This window comes from Aquarana catesbeiana, linkage group LG08 (assembly GCF_042186555.1).
Source record: "Aquarana catesbeiana isolate 2022-GZ linkage group LG08, ASM4218655v1, whole genome shotgun sequence".
Classification (NCBI taxonomy): Eukaryota; Metazoa; Chordata; class Amphibia; order Anura; family Ranidae; genus Aquarana; species Aquarana catesbeiana.
Genome location: NC_133331.1, coordinates 241,800,558 through 241,817,574, shown reverse-complemented (window position 1 = coordinate 241,817,574; position 17,017 = coordinate 241,800,558). Strand labels below are relative to the sequence as shown.

The window sequence follows — 17,017 nt, the reverse complement described above, 5'->3', positions numbered from 1 at the left end:
GTCTGAGCCTCCAATACTTCACTTTGGGTCTGTGAAACTGCCCATTACAACGATGGTCTTTTGGTGAGGAACAGGAAGTATTTTTGTAGTATGTAGTGCCTCTATGTGATTGCTTTCCAAGTCTTCTGCCAGTGTTATGGTCTAAAGTTGACCACAACCTCTCTTTACACTGTAGCTTTGGGTCCTCACAATAATCATGCAGCTGAAATTTTAAACTAATGAATTGCAAGTTCAATTTTGATCACAATTCTATTTGTACCAAATTTTCTCCAAACATTGCATTTGATCATTATACTATCAAAATGTTCTGAAGGGAATATTTGTGTGTGTATTATGTACTGTATATGTGAGTATATATATATATATATATATATATATATATATATACACACTATATTTACAGTATATACACACACACACTGTGTGTGTGTGTGTGTGTGTGTGTGTGTGTGTGTGTGTGTGTGTGTGTGTGTGTATATATATATATATATATGTATGTGTGTGTGTGTGTGTGTGTGTGTGTGTGTGTGTGTGTGTGTGTGTGTGTGTGTGTGTGTGTGTGTGTGTGTGTGTATATATATATATATATAATGACTTCTCAGATCAAGGTGAGTGAGCTAAATAGAAAATTACTTGCATTCTTGGTCTAAAAATGAATATATTTTTGTATGATTATATGCCTACAGTATATAAATAACAGTTTTTATCGGGTGTTATGATCAAAGTGACAATGTAATATTTATTTATTTATTAATCCTTTACTTGGATTTCTTTGGCTATTGAATTTGGGGTAAGCATGTTTGTAAAGAAGAGGGGTTTCTTTACCATGGGAATCGCAATATTCTTCAGTTTATTCAGCTTGCTTTTTTCAGCTTGACACTCTGCGACACAGAGGCTGCACAAATTCTTCTCGCGTACAAGATAAAGATTTTCAAAACGTTGGATGGCCTCTTGTTGTTCTGCCTCCAGTTCTTCATTTGTTGGCAATATGGGATTTCTCTTGGTGTTCAGTTTCTTTAATTTAGGCAATTTAAGGATGCCAGGGGGCACTGTAGTAAGATGATTATCAAAAAGACCTACCTCTTTGAGTTCTTTAAGGGCACCTATTGCAGTTGGTAGAACGTCAATATCATTAAGGCCGAAATTAAGGTGTCGAAGATTCTTAAGTTGGCACAGTTCCATAGGGACACCTTTTGCTGTGAGTTTGTTGTTGCTAACATTAAGATGAAGAAGATTTTGAAGCTGTCCTAAAGATTCTGGAAGTTTCTCAATCTGATTGCTATGCAGGTCCAACAAGCGAAGGTTCCGAAAACGCTGTATCCAATTAGGCACCTTCTGAATTATATTTCGACTTAAATCCAGCTCTTCCACATCACAGAGCTTCAACAAACATTTAGGAATGACTGCAATTCCCATCTTAGATAGATCCAACCTTCGACGGCCATCAAATGTAATCCTGATGGAATTCTTAGCAGCTTTAAGGGTTATTTTTTTACCCTTAGGGGCTTTTTTCCCTTTTGCCATTGTCCTGAAAAAGTAAAAAAAAACAAAAAAACAAATAAACTTAAACTAGAATTTGAAGTATATGGCAATTCATTAAAACTAAATTAAACTTGCTATGGTAACAATGCCACTGTGTACAAGATTTGTCACTCAATTTGTAACCTGCCTTGTGTACCATTGTACAAATTCAATAAAATGTTTACCTGTTAGAAATTTTTTTTATTAAACTTGGCAATTGTCTTTATGGGTCTACTTAGCTATTATTTGTAATGGAAGAGGATTTTATACTGTTAGTATCAACACTATTAATTTTGAACTTTGCTATTTATCTGAATTCCTTTTCTGCAAATACTTGTATGTATGCTTTGTACAAGGCTTACCACTCCAATAGGTTTTTCCTGACACAAAGCATGACAGCATCCACGTATGGGATAGGCTCTGCCTCTTGCCCAATCAGGGCTGGTTATACTATATTTAAAGAAGTCGCCTCCCCCTAGGCAACATTCTCTTTTTTTTTCCCCTCAAATGCTCAGGCGGTTATAACTACAGAAGATTTAAAAATTTTCCCTCACCTTGCCGGGTTGATCTGGCCAGTCGCACAGGTTCAGCCTCTTTCCTGTAGTGAAGCCCCTCTGGTTGTAAATCATCCATACAAGGGAGCCCCGCCTCCAGACCTAGGTGCTGGAGGGGCCGGGTTACTGGTCTCTGGGACAGGTAGGACGCAACCCCCCCCCATACACTCAGGCAGCATGGTTCCTCCATTGCTGGCACTTCAATCCATAAACAGGACATCCTTCTGGTAAAAAGCACTGTTGGACACTCACTATTCAGGAAGCAAACTACAGCAGAAACAGGAAAATAAGGGCAGCGCCCTCTTCCAAAATGGCGGTTAAGGGACTTCCGGTCAGCAGAGATGTACCAAGATGGCGTCGGGCCGACTTCCGGTTTGCTAGGAGAGAAGCTTTAAGTAATCAAGGAACACCTGTGTGAGGTAGAAACCCTCCCCCCATGCACTTATAAGGAGAGAGATGCAACAGTATGGTGCACAAACAGGAGAGAGTGCACACAGCGGACACCAGGTAAGGGGGGACCAAAGGTTGCAGGGGGGGGGGAGATGGGAACTGTAACACTGCATAGCAAAGCATTGAAATGTCATTATCTAACAGGTGGACTATTTGTCCCGTGTATGGGTCATTACATCTATAGAGGTAAGACACACTCCTAAAACTTACTAATGTTGCAGCACTATTAGAAGCTATAGCACAAATGTCTGTGTATTGCAGTTTTCTCAGAAACATCATGAGTTCTCCCAGAGACCAGCCACACAATATAAGGTGAGGGTTAGGTAAGTAGGTAATAAATACATGAAAAGAGAGTACTTGGGCTAATCAAATGTAAATCTTTGCAGCCCCCACAGCCAATACTGTTCCTCAAAAAGGACAGACAGAAGCCTAAGCTCAGCAACAGCCCATTCAAAGACCTGCCAAGAGAGCCGGCATAGAATGGAGGATACGCAGGCTGAGGAAGATACAGAGGGCCAATGTATAGGATGCGGTTTTAAGGCATTACCCCAAAAGGTTTTATGCCAGGTATGCCTACTGGAAGCCACAAGAGACAGAAAAGGCTGACGTGATTGCATTAATCAAACAGACAGTACGAGGGGCATGGCCTGGAGTTACATGGCATAGGGTGTGCTGCGTCAGAGCTCCATCTGAGACATTATCCTTTTCACCTATCCTCCAGGGAAATCCTGCTACAACCATGCCGACCGGTTACCCACGGTGCCTACCTGCACTGCAGCCTTCATGTCGCAGCTGAAATGGACATCTGAGGCCATAGAAAAGCTGGCCAGATATTTCCACGAGGGTCAGGACAATGAGGAGGAAGATGGTGCCGACCCTGTCCAGGCCGCAGCCTGTTCCCCCCTTATCCTCTCTCCCATCCTCTGTGGCACCCTTTGGACAGCTTGGCTCCCTCATTCAGCCTCCATGCCAGTGCTGACGTACTGGGTGCCCTGCTTCTCCTCTTCCACCCTCCAGTCTTTGGATTCCCCCCCCTTTATTTTTTCTTCTTGTTCTCAGACACTCCATTGACACTCACTTAGACTAATTGCACATTTTCCACCCCACTCAGCTGTGTGCTCTGCAGTTTTTTTTTTTGTTTGTCGCCACAACAACCCCCCATGGTCACACCCGGAACTGTGCATTCCCCCACTGTTCTCTTGACCTGGCGGCCATTAACATTTTCTCAAGTTTTGTTTCCCTGGCCAGCTGCCACCCCCACGGCCATGGTGGGTGGCTGTTTGTATGTCATGCCGGGCTGGTCCAGAGCTGGCAAAGTTCATAAGTTTTACCTGATATGTTTCTTACATTTGACTTACCTTATGCTTCAGTTTTACAGTGCCTACTTTATATTGTGCCTCGTTTGTTTTACAATACTGAGGGTGACACTCTGTGCAACCAGTCATGCTAACCTTCTGCTCCCAGCCGCCTGCTTGCACAGATATGCTGCACCCCCATGTGCACTCCCTTTTTCTCTATATTTTACATTGCTCTACACGACATGTCATATGTCTGACTCCTCTGCTGGGTGCCTCTCCCGACGGATGCGACTGCATGCCCAAATCCTCCAAGACACCTCATGGCCTCGCTTAAGTTAATTACCTGGAATGTGCGGGGACTATGCGCTAAACCCAAGCGAGTAGCTGTCCTCTCACACCTCAAATCTATGCGTGCAGATGTATCAGTCCTAGTTGAAACCCACAAACTCAAATGGCACTCAAAAAGCCCTGGGTTGGCTGGCTATACTATGGTTCGTATACCTCTAACTCCCGCGGAATAGCCATCCTCATTGCCAAAACAGTGCAATTGCAGCTCCACAATTTGCGGTCGGATCTTCAGGGTCAATTCCTATTCCTTCATGCTATAATTGGTGGCCTGGAGATGCTTTTTATGGCATTTTAAATTCCACCACCATTCCAGTTTCATGCTCTGCAGGTGGGACTTGCTTTTATGGCTAAACACCCCACAGTACCTGTAATCTGGTTGGGCGACTTTTATATGACGATTAACCCCAGCTTAGATAGACTTAGCACGACTGCCCAGACGCCACCGCCTCTATCCACCACTAGATTTGGCAGGTTAATTTCAGAGTTCGCCATGACAGACTCCTGGAGGCACAAACACCCAACCAAAATAGACTTCTCATGCTTCTCCCCCTCACAACCAGCCATGTCCCGTATTGACCTAATACTGATCTCCCCCACCCTGCTGCCTTACCTCATAGATGTGTGATTCGACACCAGAGTGCTCTTAGATCACTCCCCGTATTGGATGACAATACGACTTCCCGCAACATCCCTCCCCGCATATGGTGGCTGAACACATTTTGGCGCACCGTTCTGCCGGACATGGACGCCGCCCAAAGGGAGTGGACACACTTCTTTCACGCTAACCTGGGCTCGGCGCCCGCCGAGTCGGCCTGGGAGACTTTTAAACTCCACGCCCGACTGGTTCTGTCTACACGCATGAATAGACACATAGCCACATCCAAGCTCGCACTACAACAATCTTAAGAGCGGCTGAGCTCCCTAGAACAGGTGTTTCTTGCAGACCCCTCGGCAGCCAATGCTTCAATTGTCCATCTGCAATCTAGATTAACTGATCAATTACATTCTGAAAAGGCCAAGCAGGCAATCTTTTTTAGCAAGCAGCGCCTATTTGAACACAGCGAACGGGCGGGCAAGCTGCTAGCATACATGGCCCATCTCGACCACAGCCCCCCAGTTGTGGTCCAGCTCCAGACAGCCTTCGGACCCCAACTTGGTGGCAGAGGAGTTCAAGCAATTCTACTCCACTCTCTATACATCCACAGCATGTCACACTCAAGCTGAACTATCTTGATTCCTCCAAGACATTGACTTCCCCAACCTTACCCACTCCCAAATGTCCCAACTAGAGGCGCCTATCACCTTGGATTGTATCGCCGAGGCATTGGCACACCTTCCACCCTCTAAGGCACCAGGTTCTGATGTCCTCCCTCTAGAATTTTATACACAATTTCAAGAAGTCCTCATCCCCAAACTACAAGCTCTATATGCCCACATCTTTGAATCTGCGACTCTCCCGGCATCTATGGGAGAAGCGCTCATTGTTCTCATCCCTAAACCTGGTAAAGACCCTCTCTTTCCTGAGTCCTATCGCCCCATCTCACTCCTACAGTTAGATGTAAAAATCCTAGCCAAAATTCTTGCCTTACGACTTAACAAAGTAATACTTTGTTTGATTCATCCCGACCAAACCGTGTTTATGCCCAATAAGAACACTGCGTTCAGCCTTCGCAGGCTCTTTATGAATCTACAGGCCGAACAAGACAACATTGGATCCAGGGTAGTGGTGAGCTTGGACGCCATTCATTGGAATGGAACTACCTTTGGGAATGCCTCCACAGATTTGGCTTCGACCCTAAATTTGTCAAATGGCTACAGCTTCTCTACCAGGCCCTCACTGCCTGGATCCAAGTCAACGGCAGGATCTCCTGACCCGTTTGCACTATCCAGAGGCACTCGTCAAGGGTGCCCCATTTCTCCATTACTATATGCCCTGGCTGTGGAACCTCTGGCTATTGCCATCAGGGACCACCCACATATCAAAGGTCTCTGTATGGGGCAGATGACTGAGACCCTCAGCCTATACGCGGATGACATGCTCCTTTATTTGGAAGATTCAGGCCCCTCTCTAGTGGCAGCTCTACAGTCAGCGGTATTATTCTGTCCTGCAAATTAATTGGTCCAAATCCCAAATCCTTCTGCTGGACCTGCCCCATCCGCGGCCCAGGCAGCACTCCCTCTCGTCAGAGCAAGTCAAATCAAATACTTAGGTGTGCAGTGCTCGAGAGCCATCGCGGACTATGTAGGCCTGAACTTAGAACCCCTATTTGCCATCCTTAAAACAAAGACCCAGATTTGGTCCTGACCCCCTCTTGGAGTTATGGGGCGTATAAACTTAGTTAAGATGATTCTCCTCCCTAAGCTGCTCTACTTGTTCTGGCACACTCCCTTCTACATCCCCCCCTTCAAGTCCATGGAAGCTATCCTCAACACATTTGTATGGGGCTCATCCCGGCACAAACTCTCCTGGCAAGTACTGAAGTGTCCTGTCCATCTGGGTGGTACTGCCTTTCCTGACCTTGTCACATATAATATTGCCTCCCAACTGTCGCATTACTATTATTACATCCAAATAGATAAGGACCGCTACTCAGTCCTGGTGTGTTCCCCTGCATTGGCTCAGTTGCCCATCCATTCCAGATCCTCCTACGTGGCACCCATGGGCCCTCGGACATCAGAAACAATATGTTGTCCCATCATTGTAAAATCTAGCAGCATGCCATGAACACAACCAAGGCTCCTATATTTCACACCCACACGCCTCTGTGGGACAACTCTCAACTTCCTGAACTACACACAGTCCCTGACCAAAACCTCTGGACAGCCAAAGGAATTCTATTTCTTTCACATGTTCTAGGCAATGGGATAGTCAGATCGTTCCAGGCCATCAAAGACGAATTTGGCCTATCCAACCGAATGCTCTTTCACTACCTCCAGCTTTGACATGTCCTCAAGAATTTGTCCCCAGACTTGAGTCGCTGCCTCTTGTGAATGTGATCCGCGGTCAGGACCCCAAGGGACTGATTTATTTTTTTTTACAACCATCTCATGCTGCCTGCAGCCACTTCGCAGGCGTACCGACTGAAGTCCAAGTGGGAGGCGGACCTGGGGGCTGTGGAGGATGGAGACTGGGAGGATGCATTGGCCACCTCTAAGACGGTATCCCCTAAATTGTCAGACAGACTCACACATCTATACATTCTGCATAGGTCCTACCTCACCCCGACCCATCTATCCAGATTTAAACCTGCTCACAGTCCAGCATGCCCCAAGTGCGGGGATTCATGGGGTACATTTTATCACCTGCTATGGGCTTGCTCATGACTTCAGGAATACTGGTCACAGGTAGTTAAGTTTCTCCATGACCGTATGGGCTCTCCCTTATCTCTGTGCCCCCGCCAATGCCTACTTGGCATCCTCTCTCTCCCCAAAGAGGAAAAGTACCTCAATATATTCCTACAGGAATCTCTATTTCTTGCCAGAATGCAATTCGCCTGCACCTGGATCGAAGCAACCCCCCCCACTGTGCAGCAATGGATGGGGGCGGTAAACTTATTTGTAAGTTATGTCAAATGTGTTATCCTTCTGTATAGTGCCTGTTGCACTTGGTACTTGATTACGTATCCTCGTTTTTCATGCTCAATCAACTTTTTCTTGATTTAAAAAAAACAAAACAGACAGTATGAGACTCCCTGCAGGAAGCGTCAAGCAAACTTACACAGCCAGGGACAGTGTCCAGCCCATCATTAGCACAGAGAAATACCACAAGAGAACCTTCACTAGCGTCAGGCTCAGAGGAGGAATCTCTGGCAGTAGAAGAGTCATTTGCTGGGTTTGACTTTGCTCTAGTACAACCACTGGTAAGGGCAGTAAGAGAAGCCCTCGAGTGGGAGGAGGAAATTGCACAACCTGCGAAAACCAGGAAATACTATCCGCAATTAAAAAAGACAATACTCTCATTTCCCTTGATCGAGGAAGCAAGGGAGCTCATGTATGATGAGTGGAAGAAAGTTGACAGAAAGCCATCTCTATCAAACAGGTTTGAGAAAATGTACCCCTTCAAGGAGGAGGAAGTCCAGGCATGGGAAGAACCACCATTAGTGGACGCAGCTGTCATCAGACTAGCTAGGCACATTACACTGCCGATGGATGATGAAGTCTCCTTCAAGAAAGGAAGATAGTCATGGAACTAAAGAAAGTCTGTATGGTCGCAGGGAGTGCCTGTAAGCCAGCATTGGCACTAACGTCAGTAGCCAAAGCCATAACAGCATGGGCAGAGAATGGGGAGGCAGAACTGATGACAGACACAGGAAACACGTTAGTAACAAAGGTACTAGGCGAAATTAGGATGGCAGGCAACTTCGTTGGCAAAGCTGCGATCGATATGCTGTGGACTGCAGCCAGAATAATGTTGTCATCATTAATGGCGAGGAGAACGTTATGGCTTAAGCCTTGGATGGCAGACGGGTCATCGAAAACCAATTGGTGCCATATTCCCTTTGATGGGAAAGCTTTATTTGGTAGCAAACTAGAAGCTGCCATCTCAAAACTGACAGGGGGTAAGCCAGGGCTGATCCCGCAAGACCTGAAAACCAGGCGTCAACAACATCCAGAAAGAAGACAATTTACAGATAAACCAAAAGACAGAAGGTCATGTGGAGCAAACAGAAACATCAGAAGAAGTTGGAGAAACACACAAACGTCAGTAACACGAGTGAACAAAGCTAAACAAAGCACGGCACAGAAACCTTTTTGAGAATCCCTCCGCCCAAACTGGCCCGGTTGGTACCAGACTGCGCCACTATGCGTGAGTTTGGGCAGAGCAGATCAAGGACCCTTGGGTCATGAAAATAATTCAGGAGGGCCATCGTTGGTTTTTACAACGATGCCAACACAAAACACGAATAGTTCTCGAATATGTTCAAACACTACTACAGAAAAGAGCGATAGAACCAGTGCTGGACCAAGAAAGATACCAGGGATTCTATTCTCCTCTTTTCTTAATCAAGAAAAAAACAGGCGATCTAAGGCCGGTATTAGATGTCCGAGAATTGAACCAGTACATAAGGGTGCAGAAATTCCAAATGGAATCTCTACAAATGGAATCATACAAGCCATCGGCCAGAGGCAGGGGGTGTAAGAGAAGGGTAGAGAAGGAAGCGCTACCTGAGTGTAGTATTAAAAATGCTTTGAATGACACAAAGTAAGATCACACTTACAGGATAAAAACGTTAGAAAGGCTCATTTGTGTATATATGGACCATGGTGTGCTCCTCTGGTCTTGATCCGGTAGTGCTGCAGGGATGCAGACTGTAGATTATCGGCTTGGAGCTCCCTCTGTGGCCATCAGGAAGAGGCTGGGGCCGGCGTGGAACGCATGTGATGTCACAGGTCGTCCGGTCACTTACGGGAACACGTCCGGGGGAGGGCTTCACCCAAGGAAGGGGCTGTTGATAGGCTACGCGCTCGGAGCAGCTGCTCCTTCAATAGGCCTGAGTGGAGGGGAATAGTGCCAGCAGTGTGCTATTTATAGGCTGGCGCCATGGGACAACAAGTCCCAGCGCTGGCCGAAAACAACACAACACTGGCAATGAACAAGAGTACAATATACAATAAAAAGGGGGAAAAAATGATGGTGCATTAATAAATATATATGGATGTAAAACAAAAGACATGTAAGGTAGGCAATTGATACATGTGTGGATGTAGGCAATCGATACATGTGTGGATGATTGATTAGTGTTAAATAATGGTCCAAAATGGATAGTTATTGATAGTATGACAATAACTATGGCCGCACCAAAGGGTAGAGATACCATAAAAATAAATGGCCATAAAAATAAAAAAGTAATTAAACTAAATCTTATGCTGGTGTATATTTTAAGAAATTATTTTAAAATATGTATATGGTTACTAAAAACAATGTCCTGATTAAAAGGTAAAAAATATATTAAAAAATTTAGGAAATGTATATATGTACATATACATACATACATATATATATACATACACACACACACACACACACACACACACACACACACGAGTAGATATATGCATACATACAAACACACGCACAGATGCATGTCCCCCTCGGAAAACACACATGTATCTATATGCTCATCAAAGGAGGGGAAAAAAAAAAAAAATATATATTATATATATATATATATATATATATATATATATATAGCGACATACTAAGTGGTATACAACCATGTTAGGAACTATACAGGTCTAATATTATATGGTGGTTTGGCATGCATGTTGGGAAGGCACAAAACGTATGAGTGGGCGTACCCATGCATGGTTGTGCACAGTACACATATACATACAATTGCTATGCTGGGGGAGGGGAAAAAAAAAAAAAAAAAAAAAAGGACCCTATATACACATATCCCCATGTGTGCATACACATATGAATGTGCATGCATAGAATGGATACACGTCAAAAGGGGCTAAAGAACATATATATTGGGGGGTGTGTAGACATGTACATGCTTAGACGTGACTAAAAAATGTCAAGAGGGGAGTAAAATAAACGGGAGCTGCATTGATTGCTGTACTTATAACTATAGTACTTACTTGACTGTAAGAAATATATAGGGGATATCTGTAAAAATGGACAGAAAAAGTGACAAAAGAGGGGGGGAGTAGGAGGAGAGATTGTGGTTGGTTAGATAGGTATATGCACATAGATGAAAAAAAATTATATATAGAAGCATAGTTACTGTTACATATGCGCATGGGAGAGTCAGTGGCAAAAGGACATTCCCAGATGTGCACAAGTCCATACAGAATGACAAGAACCTAAGGGCCCGAATGGTTCTGCCAACGTAAAATAGTTCACAGGGGCAGGTGAGGCAGTATATGACAAAATCTGTAGAACAATTATAAAATTCTTTTAGGCTATAGTTTTTGCCTTTAACAGTGAAAGTTTTTTGGCCATGTTGGACGAACTGGTCGGTTAAGCAGAGGGTTTTTTTGCATTAGTACATCCCTCTGCGGGGTATCAGGGTAGGTTGTAATGAGGTTGGTTGAACAGGCTTAATTCTACTGGGTGCAACGTTGCTCTTTAGGTTCCTAGATTTTCTGTATGCCACTTTGGGTTTGGTATCAACTGTGGTTTTAAGGTGAGGGTCCTCTAACAGAATAGACCAATGTGAGGCCAGAAATTTCTCCATTTTCCTATAGTTGTCATGAAACTGTGTGATGAAATGGGTTCATTGTTTAACAGCAGATGAGGAATGGTTAGAGCCTGTGGGTAGGCTGCGGTATTTGTGGAACGCTGTGTCTATAAGTGGGGTGGGGTATCCTTTTTCTTGGAATTTCTTAGACAAAAGTTGTCCGTGAATGTCATAGTCTGAGTCTCTGGTACAATTTCTTCGAAGGCGGCAGAACTGGCTGCGGGGGATGTTATTGACCCATCTGGGGTGGTGGCAGCTGTCATAGTGTATGAAAGAATTACCTGCAGTAAGTTTGGTAACATTTTTTGCACATATATTTTCATTGTCATGGCAAAATTCAAGATCTAAAAATGCCAAAGTATCGGGGTCAACCACATGGGTAAAGGATAGGCCCAAGTTGTTATGATTACAGTACTGTACAAAAGCCACAATGTCATCAAACATGCATACATTGACCGTAGTATATCACATGGGCAGCGAAGGGGTGGTCGGCTGCAAGATAGATATGTTCCCAATATCCCATTGTGAGATTGGCATAGCTGGGGGTAAAGTTTGCCCCCATAGCTGTGCCATTGATCTGAAGGTAGTGTGTGCCTTCTGACTCAAAATAATTATGCTTTAGGAAAAAACTAAGGCTTCAAGTATAAAGTTGGCTTGCCGGGGGTTGGTGAGAGGATTGTTTGCCAGAAAATGTTCAACGGTCATACTCCCACATCATGAGGGATTGACGTGTGTAGTGACGAGACGTCAAGAGAGAGCCACCAGTAGTTTTGTTCCCATGTGTAAGGCTTGAGCATATCAAGTAGATGAGGCCCATCGCGTATGTAGGAAGGGAGATTCTTTGTCAGGGGTTGAAGGAATTGGTCAATATAGATAGAGAAGGCGCTGGTAACGCTGTCTATAGCAGCTACTATTGGACGGCCTGGAGGATTGGTGAGGTCTTTATGGATTTTGGGTAAATGGTAGAAATATGGGACTTTGTAGAAATTTTTCTTAATAAAAGAGGCTTCTGATTTAGAGATGATTTTGTCTGTGAGCGCTTGGTTGACGAGTGTAGTGGCTTCAAGGGCAAACTGAGATGTGGGGTCGCTAGGGAGAATGGAAGATGTCTTGGCACACCCCCCAACGTCCTGCTAGACCCCTAAGCCGAAACATTCCAGGAATAGACCGAAAAAAGCCCCTATTGGTCAGATCCAGGTGCCAATACCCTCTACATATGACAACTCCATACAATCATCTTTTTCTGCCCAAGAAATAGATCCTACGGATGTTTCTCAACGCACCCTACCACGTGCTCTCACGTTAGAACTCGAGGAACTATATGCCGAGAATTTTAATGCTGACCTGGAATGGCTCACCCAACATGACCCCACCTCACCTCCAGTCAGATATACCACATTACGCCCCAAATCTATCTTCAACCCCACACACAACAAAGGCCCCTATCACAGACCTTTTACCAGGTAGTATACTCCGATCTCATCCAAATGTGCAAAACTGATCCGAAGCACACCGATGTCAAATCAAACCTTTCCCCACTAGAACGTAAGGCATTAGAACAGCTGACCCATAATGAGTCCATTGTCATCAAACCCGCGGACAAAGGGGGTAGTATAGTGATTTAGGAGAGGGACGATTATATCCTTGAATCACGTAGACTACTCTCTGACTCCAATACTTATTCCATTCTCCCTAGCGACCCACATCTCAGTTTGCCCTTGAAGCCACTACACTCGTCAACCAAGCTCTCACAGACGTAATCATCTCTAAATAAGAAGCCTCTTTTATTAGGAAAAATGTCTACAAAGTCCCATATTTCTACCACCTACCCAAAATCCATAAAGACCTCACCAATCCCCCAGGCCGTCCACTAGTAGCTGCTATGGACTGCGTTACCAGCGGCTTCTCTATCTATATTGACCAATTCCTTCAACCTCTGGCACAGAATATCCCTTCCTACATACTCGATGGGCCTCATCTACTTGATATGCTCAAGCCTTACACATGGGAACAAAACTACTGGTGGCTCTCTCTTGACTTCTCGTCACTACACACGTCAATCCCTTATGATGTGGGAGTACGAGCCGTTGAACATTTTCTGGCAAACGATCCTCTCACCAACCCCCGGCAAGCCAACTTTATACTTGAAGCCTTAGTTTTTTTCCTCAAGCATAATTATTTCAAGTCAGAAGGCACATACTACCTTCAGATCAATGGTACAGCTATGTGGGCAAACTTTACCCCCAGCTATGCCAATCTCACAATGGGATATTGGGAACATATCTATCTTGCAGCCGACCACCCCTTCGCCGCCCATGTGATATACCACGGTCAATATATCAACGATATAGTAATCATCTGGGATGGCACTGTGACAGACCTAGCCGGGAGAGAGACTTTTGGAGGGGATTGAATGCTAGCCTCTTGCCGATCGATCGTGGGCCCTGGCATTTGGGGGAACGGTGCTCTTTGTGAGCTGTGTGCCTGGGGACCCTTGAGGTGGTATTACTGTGGATTTGGGTCCTGGTCCCCAAGGACACACAGACTCTGGGGACCCTGGATTTGCCATATTAGAAATAGTGGCTGATTCATAATGCTGGGACAAATACTGTTGGGAGGTGCTGGTGTCAATTCCAGCCACCTGTCTGTCTGTTGCCTGCTAGAATGTGTATTGTAAATAAGTCTCTAGTATGGGATCTAAGAGTCATTAGATCCCCATTGTTGTTTGTGTTAATTAACTCTGCTATTGTGATAAAGTTGATTGGGTTTTCTAAGCTACAAGATGGCCAGTCTGGCCTAAAGGTCATGTCTGAGTCATCTAGGCTGTCTAAAGGGATTAGTTAATTAGCCCATGTTAATTAGGTTTCTGGTCACAAGTGTATGTTCAGAGTAATATGAGCCGGAGGTACGCACCTCCTCTTTTATTGTATAAAAGAGACTGTATTCCTGTCAATAAAGAGAGATTCCTGGTTGAACTTACATACAGCCTGCCTGGTGTTTGTTCTGAGCTACACAACTGGATTAGAACGGCACATAGCTGTAGTTCTAGTCCCGGAGCATCGGATGACCGAACCACCAGATGTTGCGATCTGCAGTCTGATTCTATAGCCGCAGAGGAGTGTCGGGAGAGTGGAACCGAGCGAGCAGGGGCTTGTTACAGGCACGTTCAATGACATTGTGGCTTTTGTACAGTACTGTAATCATAACTTGGGCCTATCCTTTACCCATGTGGCTGACCCCCATACTTTGGCATTTTTAGATCTTGAACTTTGCCGTGACAATGAAACTATATATGTACCAAACCTACTGCAGGTAATTCTTTCATACACTATGACAGCTGCCACCACCCCAGATGGGTCAATAACATCCCCCACAGCCAGTTCTGCCGCCTTTGAAGAAATTGTACCAGAGACTCAGACTACGACATCCACGGTCAACTTTTGTCTAAGAAATTCCAAGAAAAAGAATACCCCACCCCACTTATAGACGCAGCGTTCCACAAATACAGCAGTCTACCCAAGGCTCTAACCATTCCTCATCTGCTGTTAAACAACCAACCCATTTCATGAGAAGTATAGGAAAATGGAGAAAATTCTGGCCTCATATTGGTCTATTCTGTTAGAGGACCCTCACCTTAAAACCACAGTTGATACCAAACCCAAAGTGGCATACAGAAAATCTAGGAACTCAAAGAGCAACATTGCACCCAGTAGAATGAAGTCTGTTTAACCAACCTCATTACAACCTACCCTGATACCCCTCAGAGGGATGTACCAATGCAAAAAACCCCTCTGCTTAACTTGCCAGTTCGTCCAACATGGCCAAAAAACTTTCACTGTTAAAGACAAAAACTATAGCCTAAAAGAATTTTATAATTGTTCTACAGATTTTGTCATATACTGCCACCCTGAGGACTATTTTACGTTGGCAGAACCATTCGAGCCCTTAGGGCATGTTTTGGCGAACATAGGTGCTTTATTGAAAAAGGCTGTGATCACCACAGCGTCCCTAAACATTTCCTAGCACACCATGACCAATCTACAGCTGGTCTTGGCGTGTGGGTTATTGAATCTATTCCTGCTACATACCCTGTGGCCGAGCGTTATAAACGCTTGTGCCAACAGGAAACATATTGGATTTACTCCTTGGGCACTTTAACACCTGGGGGGTTAAATGAGGATATCGAGGTGCATACACTGTTATGAGTTACCTCGTCTCCTCATGAGACTACCCCAACAGATGCCATTCAGCTGCGTGTGTTTTTCATCATTCTTGTCATTTTGAATGGGCTTGTGCACATCTGGGAATGTCCTTTTGCCACTGACTCTCCCATGCGCATATGTACAGTAACTATGCTTCTATATGTAATTTTTTTTCATCTATGTGCATATACCTATCTAACTAACCACCATCTCTCCTCCTTCTCTCCCCCCCTTTGTTGTTTTTTCTGTCCATTTTTACAGATATCCCCTATATATTTCTTACAGTCAAGTAAGTACTATAGTTAAAAGTACAGCAATCAATGCAGCTCCGTTTATTTTACTCCCCTCTTGACATTTTTTAGTCACGTCTAAGCATATACATGTCTACACACCCCCAAATATATATGTTCTTTAGTCCCTTTTGACATGTATCCATTCTATGCATGCACATTCATATGTGTATGCACATATGGGTATATGTGTATATAGGGTCCTTTTTTTTTTCCCCTCCCCCCAGCATAGCAATTGTATGTATATGTGTACTGTGCACAACCATGCGCGGGTAGGCCCACTCATACGTTTTGTGCCTTCCCAACATGCATGCCAAACCACCATATAATATTAGACCTGTATAGTTCCTAACATGGTTGTATACCACTTAGTATGTCGCTATATATATATATATATATATATATATATATATATATATATTTTTTTTTCCCCTCCTTTGATGAGCATATAGATACATGTGTGGGGGACATGCATCTGTGCGTGTGTTTGTATGTATGCATACATCTACTCGTGTGTGTGTATGTATATATACACATTTCCTAAATTTTTTAATATATTTTTTACCTTTTAATCAGGACATTGTTTTTAGTAACCATATACGTATTTTAAAATAATTTCTTAAAATATACACCAGCATAAGATTTAGTTTAATTACTTTTTTATTTTTATGCCCACTAAGCATCTCTACTCTTTGGTGTGGCCATAGTTATTGTCATACTATCAATAACTATCCATTTTGGACCATTATTTAACACTAATAAATCATCCACACATGTATCGATTGCCTACATCCACACATGTATCAATTGCCTACCTTACATGTCCTTTGTTTTAAATCCATATATATTTATTAATGCACCATCATTTTTTCCCCCTTTTTATTGTATATTGTACTCTTGTTCATCGTCAGCGTTGTGTTGTTTTCGGCCAGAGCTTGGACTTGTTGTCCCACGGCGCTGGCCTATAAATAGCACACTGCTGGCCCTACTCCACTCCACTCAGGCCTTTTGAAGGAGCAGCTGCTCCGAGCGTGTAGCCTAACAACAGCACCATCCTTGGGTGAAGCCCTCCCCCAGAAGTGATCCCGGAAGTGACCGGACGACCCGTGACATCACGTGCGTTCCACGCCGGCCCCAGCCTCTTCCTGATGGCCACAGAGGGAGCTC

General features: G+C 44.2%; 1 protein-coding gene across 1 annotated transcript in view; it reads right to left on the bottom strand.

Moving 5' to 3' along the window:
- Window positions 1–578: 578 nt before the first annotated feature.
- LRRC18 (leucine rich repeat containing 18) overlaps window positions 579–17,017 on the bottom strand; it is a 132,589-nt gene continuing 116,150 nt past the window's right edge. Inside the window, exon 2 of the mRNA XM_073595210.1 lies at window positions 579–1,528. Coding sequence (XP_073451311.1) covers window positions 751–1,524 — 774 coding nt within the window. The 5' untranslated portion in view covers window positions 1,525–1,528 and the 3' untranslated portion in view covers window positions 579–750. The remainder of the gene's footprint in view (window positions 1,529–17,017) is intronic.